Source organism: Aphidius gifuensis, linkage group LG3, assembly GCF_014905175.1.
Source record: "Aphidius gifuensis isolate YNYX2018 linkage group LG3, ASM1490517v1, whole genome shotgun sequence".
Classification (NCBI taxonomy): domain Eukaryota; kingdom Metazoa; phylum Arthropoda; class Insecta; order Hymenoptera; family Braconidae; genus Aphidius; species Aphidius gifuensis.
Window position 1 is genome coordinate 9258764 of NC_057790.1, and position 6435 is coordinate 9265198.

The 6435-nt window shown below is 28.4% G+C and overlaps 1 protein-coding gene across 1 annotated transcript; it reads right to left on the reverse strand.

The window, feature by feature from the left end:
- Positions 1–202: 202 nt before the first annotated feature.
- Positions 203–3472, reverse strand: LOC122850853. Its single transcript, XM_044149912.1, has 5 exons — positions 3457–3472; positions 3031–3190; positions 2807–2918; positions 937–1147; positions 203–828 (listed from the first exon to the last, which is right to left on the reverse strand). The coding sequence occupies exons 1-5, from the start codon at positions 3470–3472 to the stop codon at positions 203–205; spliced, it is 1125 nt and encodes a 374-aa protein (XP_044005847.1).
- Positions 3473–6435: the final 2963 nt, after the last annotated feature.

The window sequence follows — 6435 nt, forward strand, 5'->3', positions numbered from 1 at the left end:
TATACATGAATGTACATTGATGTACAAAGTTCAATTACTGAATAAAATCGCAAAAAAAAAAAATGTCCCCGAAACCACCACTGGATATATATATATATATATATACCTTACACGGTATGCTTGTTCTATGGTTTTTTTTCAAATAATGTCTTTCATAGTTGAAACAACATTTGAATATTATCGTTAAGCAATTTATAGATTACTAATAACTTATAAGTAATAGTCCACTTATAAGTGAATATGTCCACTGATCTTTAATTGGATGCCAACATTTGTCAAAATATGATTTGACAGATAAAGGAGCGAAATTTATAAACTCTTCATATAGTCTTTGATATTCATTTTCACTTTTACTATAGGTCATTTTCTGCATATATTCTAAGCATTTGGTTTTGATTTGTTTTGATATTTTTCTTTTTTCACATGTAATTTCACGAGAAAACGTTTGAAGTGTATGAAATGAGCACAAATATAACGGTATTTCTTGAAAAACTACACCAAGAGCAGCTCTCATGGTCATGTCTTTATCTGTCATAATACAATTGATTCGTGAACATGCTGACAAATTATCATTTTTAAAACAATTAAAACACCATTCAAAATTGTCAGCATCTTCACCAGCAAGAAGACCAACACCTACAATTTCAGTGGCCCCAACTGAATCTTCAACGGCTATTAATAACACTGATAAGTCAGACTTGAGTAATTTATATGTACAATCGATGAATAGTATATCCGGCCAAGCACTGAATTTCGACTTCATATCTGGTGTAGGAAAATACACTGCTTTCAATTGATTATTGATGGCCCGAATTTGTGTATAAGCACCTAAAAAATTGTTCAAGATAATAAAATAGTTTTCCATAATAAATATCTACTTATAGAAAATAAAATCATTTTTGACAATCGTTTTATTAATGGATAAAAAGAGTATACCTTTTGCTTTCAACAATTGGGTTGCTTCTTGTAGATTCTCAGATCGATGTAAAATACTTTGTAAATTTGTTATATCTTTAAGTGTTACATTTTTACCAAATTCATCAAGAATGTGTTTTTGTAAAAGTTTGTGGTTACATTGTAACTTTAGCAATTTAATTACTTCATTCTTTTCGTCCAAAGATAGTCTGCGCAGATATTCAAAAAAATTCTGAAAAAAAGAATACATTTTTTACTTAATAAAAATCTAAAAGCGTTCACGGTATCTACTTGTCAATCAATAGACTGGGTGCATCATCCACAGTACATATACAAATTTATAAAAACCTTATTTTATATTTAAAAAAAATATTCAAAGAAGTGTAAAGCAAGGACACCGTGCACAATATATATACCGCAAGCGGTTTTATTTTTATAACTTTTTTAATTATGTTTTCTTTCTTTTTTTAATTTATTACAAACAATGGTAAAAAATTCGATTTATTTTTCTACTGATACACCGTGCGCGGTATACACGGAAAAAAATTTTTAGCTGCAGTCACGAGGCGTTTGGATAGTTAAAAAAGGATAGTTGATTGAATAATCAAGCCCGATATATTAAAAAGACAATCGGTTAGTTATTCCAGCCGACTGGGTAGCTAGCGTGGCTAACCAACTCGTCAGGTTCGACATAATCTCAATGTCAACAGCTGTTGTGTTCATAACCTCTCTTTTTTGACAGATGCACCAAATTATTATTAACAATGACTAAAATAATCCATATAGTTATTAAAAATTTAGCATAAGATTTTGTATTCAAGTTGGCGTTTATTTGGTGCATCAAATTTAGTATAAAATTAATTAGATAATAATTTTAAAAATTAGTAAATGTACATTAATATATTGTTTGTACTTCGTATGTCTATATACTTAGAGTTATGCATATACGCAATCCTAAATAGCCTAAATAGCTACTACAGCGATACCAGCTTGTCAGGCTTTGGATAGCTACCACAGCTATCCAAAGTGTAGCTAATGTAACGAGTAGGCACGCTGTTTTCACAAGAATCGTAAGCTGTCAAATGTGGATTGCCAAAATAACAATCCTCTGCTAACTATCCAAAGGTTAGTTAGCCGTGGATAGGAGAGACAGCTATCCAGCTCGTTGCTGCAGCTAAAAATTTTTTACAGTGTATACCGCAGACGGTTTAATTACTCGACTCTTTGTTTTATTTTTTAAACGAACAATATCTTTAAATTAAATTTTTATCAGTAATTGATTGATTATTCAACAATTATATTTGAATGTTGTTTAAACTTTCATAAACTTCATTGAATATTTTTAAAAAAAATATAAAAAAATTACAGCAAGCACACCGTGCACGGTATATACCGCAAGCGGTTTTATTTTTTTAATTTTTTAAATTATATATTTTCTCTTTTTTCCTTTCTTTTTTTTATTTATCATAAATTCTAGTAAAAAATTCAATCCATTTTTCTACTGATACACCGTGTACGGTATATACCGCCAACAGTTCAATTATTCGACTTTTTGTTTTATTTTTTAAGCAAACAATCTTTAAATCAAATTTTCATTATTAATTAATCAATTTCTCAACAATAATATTTAAATGTTGTTTCAATTTTTAAGAACCTTATTTTAATTTAAAAAAATGGAGCACATACACCGTGTACGGTATATACGGTTTAGCAAATTTTAAAACTATCAAAACCGTTTACGGTATCTACCCGTCAATGAAGTGACTGGGTATACCGTTTACGGAGTATATACACCGTAAGCGGTTTCTCGTATCATGTAATAAACTATTAATCTTATAATCAAAAAGTCTAGATTATATGTTTGAACTTTTTTATATATGAAAATGAATACCTTTGAATGCTCATGACTCTGATGATTAGGTTGATATTCCGTAATGACCAAGAATTTTTTGCAAGATGAAATACAAAATTTGATAAATGCTGGACACTCAACTTTACGAGTCCTATCAAAAAATAACCCAAAAAATACAATTATTATAATTGTCTTAACGAATGAGAGTAAATAAAATATGCAATGAAGAAATAAAAATAATTTTCTGAATCAAATATAATTACCTTGTATTTAAACGAACACCCTTTTTTTTATTATCTTCATAGCTTTTTCCATCAAATTTACACACGTATAAAATTTCAGTGTAGCGTAACTCTTTATTCCAAACTTCCAGATTTGATTTAGGAATTGTCTTTGTTCGACGTTTAGCAAACACTTCTTGCACTTATTGACAATTGTATAATATTAATATTGTTCCATGTTATATTCCACATCTTCATAGCTGTTGAATTGTTTTTTATTATAAATGTACTGGTTGTCGTTCATGTTTAATGATTTTCAACCATATAACCTGTCAAGCCGTATGACGCATTTAGCAAATAAAATATAATGTAACCGTACGTGTTATGTACCGTACTCAGTTCTGAAGTACAGTACTGTTCTCACAAGAGTACGTTCCTATACCGTATACGGTGTTTTTTTTTAATTACCATATCGTACCGTCATTTAAGACCGCATGCGGGTTTACACCGCCTGCGGTTCCGTGCCAATAGACACTTCCAATTTTTAAAGAGGGGCCACAAAATAAACGTAGTGGTATACGAGTCCTCCAAGCCTAAATAATAGTACGACTATGTCCCTTGTAAGCAACCTTAACACATCAAATACCATCATATTTGCTTTGGGTCTTCAACTTCAACAAGTTGACATTATTCTAAATTGTTATTAATGTTTACTTGATTTAGTATCTGTTAATTTTAATACAGCTGTAACTCATGAGTGTGACTGACTTATGATGGGTGATAAATATCATCCCCCCATACTAATTCCTTGTAATCTTTATGGTCTAAATACAACGAAGTTGCATACAGACAATTGCTTGTAAATTTATATGATTTTAATACCATTAATGTAGAGAATTTTAAGAACCAGATGAGAAAAATTAATTGACTTGTGATAGATGAATTTAAAATAAACAGAAACTATTCTGATGTAAATTTATTATGCAGTAAATTATACTATTTTTAAAATTTAGCAAGATCAGATTTGTTTGTTGTTTGATTGTTAATTCTTTAAGCAGGTATCCAAATATTCGTACCCGAAATAGTATTCTAAACGAACCATAAATTGAATTGAACAGAAGTTTTTTATAAGGGAAAAAATAAAATCAAGTGGCTCTGATAGGTATTTAGAGGATTTTAATTTTAGAATTGAAAGCATAGAAAAATAATAATAATAATAATAATAATAATAATAAAAATAATAATAATAATAATTCATTTTTTTATTTACAGAAAATGATACAAATGAATCGTCAGAGATTGAAGGTATATTGATATATTTAAATATGATTCAGTAAATAATTTACTTTGTATAATAATAATGATAATAAAAAGTTTCAGAAAAAATGGAGGTGAAAAACTGTAAAGGAGAATCTTCCAAATTAAATGGTGGAAAAAAAAATTTTATTAAAAGAAAAAAAAATAATTAATAATGATTTATGTATATTTAGATTGAACTTTGATTAAATAAATGGAATTTATTGTTATTGTGTTGAATTGATTTTTATTTTTCAACAAAATTTAAATCTGGTGGCCATAGCAATGTTTGTTTATTAATATTTTTTTTTTTAATTGAATAATTTCAAATGAAACAGAAAAAGAAAAAATAATTTGTTTTACCTAAATTTTATTACATTAAACGAATTTTACATGAACATAAATAATACTGTTATCCAGACAATACGATTTCAAAAAATTTTGATACACAATTGATGATAACAGAATCACATTAAATCAAACTATTTGAATTTTATGAATGAAAAATAACGAAGCATAACTGAGATTTGAGAAAACATAGTAACCTCTTCTTAAAAAAGCAGTTTTTTTGTAAGCTTTGAGTTTTAATTAAATTTTTTTTTTTTACGGAGGCTAGGAGCCGAAAGGCTCAGCCGCAGTATTGGATTTATCCCCCAAAAAAAAAAACGTTCATAACTTCTGAACTAATTGTCGTAAAGACTTCGGATTTGGCTCAAAAGGAGCAGCTCTGGAAATTCTATCGCCCTAATGAAAAAAAAACATTATCTATTCGGCCATTTTTTTTTTTTTTTTTTGCACGAAAAATACTATTTGTACGATAGAAATTTATTCGAAAAAGTTATAGAATTTTGAAAAACGATTATTTTAAGCCTAATATGAAACCTTTGCGACTACTCTATTTTGAGTTATAGCTTGTGTCGTTTTCATTTTTTAGGCAAACGATAACTCATGATGAAATGGTGTTAGAGACTTCATATTAGGCTTAAAACATGCGTATTCGAAAATTCTATCGCCTCTCTGAAAAAATTTTGATCTATGAATCAGATTTTTCATAAAAATTTAAAAAAACCGTTTTTTTTTTTTTTTTAAATTTATTTTTTTAAAAAAAAAAAAAAAGTGACTCAACAGATAATGCTCTTTCTCATGGAGGGCGATGGAATTTCAAAAGACGCGTTGTTTGAGCCTAATACGAAGTCTCTACTACATTTTTATCAAAAGTTATCGCATTCCTAGTTTTCGAGTAATTTCTGAAAAACGCTCTAACTTTCGAGAAAATCGTCCTAGATACTTTGTATAAGACTTAAAAAGCATGTGTGATAAAATCCTACAACTTTTAGTCGAAGCTTTTGTCAAAAAAAATTATAGTTTTCATAAAATAGTAAAAAATAGAATTTTTGAAATATTTTTGTCTCTTTTGTTTCAAAAATAGAAAAAAATTGACTATTGGAATCAGGATAAACTCCTTGAGGGGCGATAGAGTTTTAAAAACCACGTTTTTTGAGCTTAATATGAAGTCATTCCGTTGATTCTAACAGAAGTTATAGCTTGCCTTAACTTGAACGAAAAAAAAAAAAAAAGTCGATTTTCAGAAAAATAAAAAAAAATGTACTATTATTGTATTGTTACTTTTAAAAACCATTTGAGAGATAAAATTTAACACGGCCCTAGCCGTAGTATTGAAAATTTTTAATTTTCAACGGTAACGCGGGCCACACGCCCCAACAAACGTTACCAGATCTTTTTTTATTACTTGAATTAATTACAAGCTCGCCAGTAATATATTTAAATATAAAAAAAATTGAAAAAATATATGTCAGCTGTAAGCGGAGAAAATTCTTAAAGAATCGACATACCCTCGACTGACAGCTTACTTTTTTTACTTTCCTTTTTTTATAATCAGCTAGCCTGCTATTAATAAAAAAAAATAACATAAATCGAAATAACATATGTTAGCTGTAAGTGGAGGAAAGTATCCACAAATACACCTACTCTTGACTGACAGCTTTGTTTATTGACTTCAGTTTATAACAGGCTAGCATGTAACTGATTTATAAAATTTGAATAAAATATATTAGCTGTAAATAGAGGAATTCACCTGTCCTCGACTTAAAACTTTTCTTTTTATTCTAATTTATTACAAGCTAACCTGTC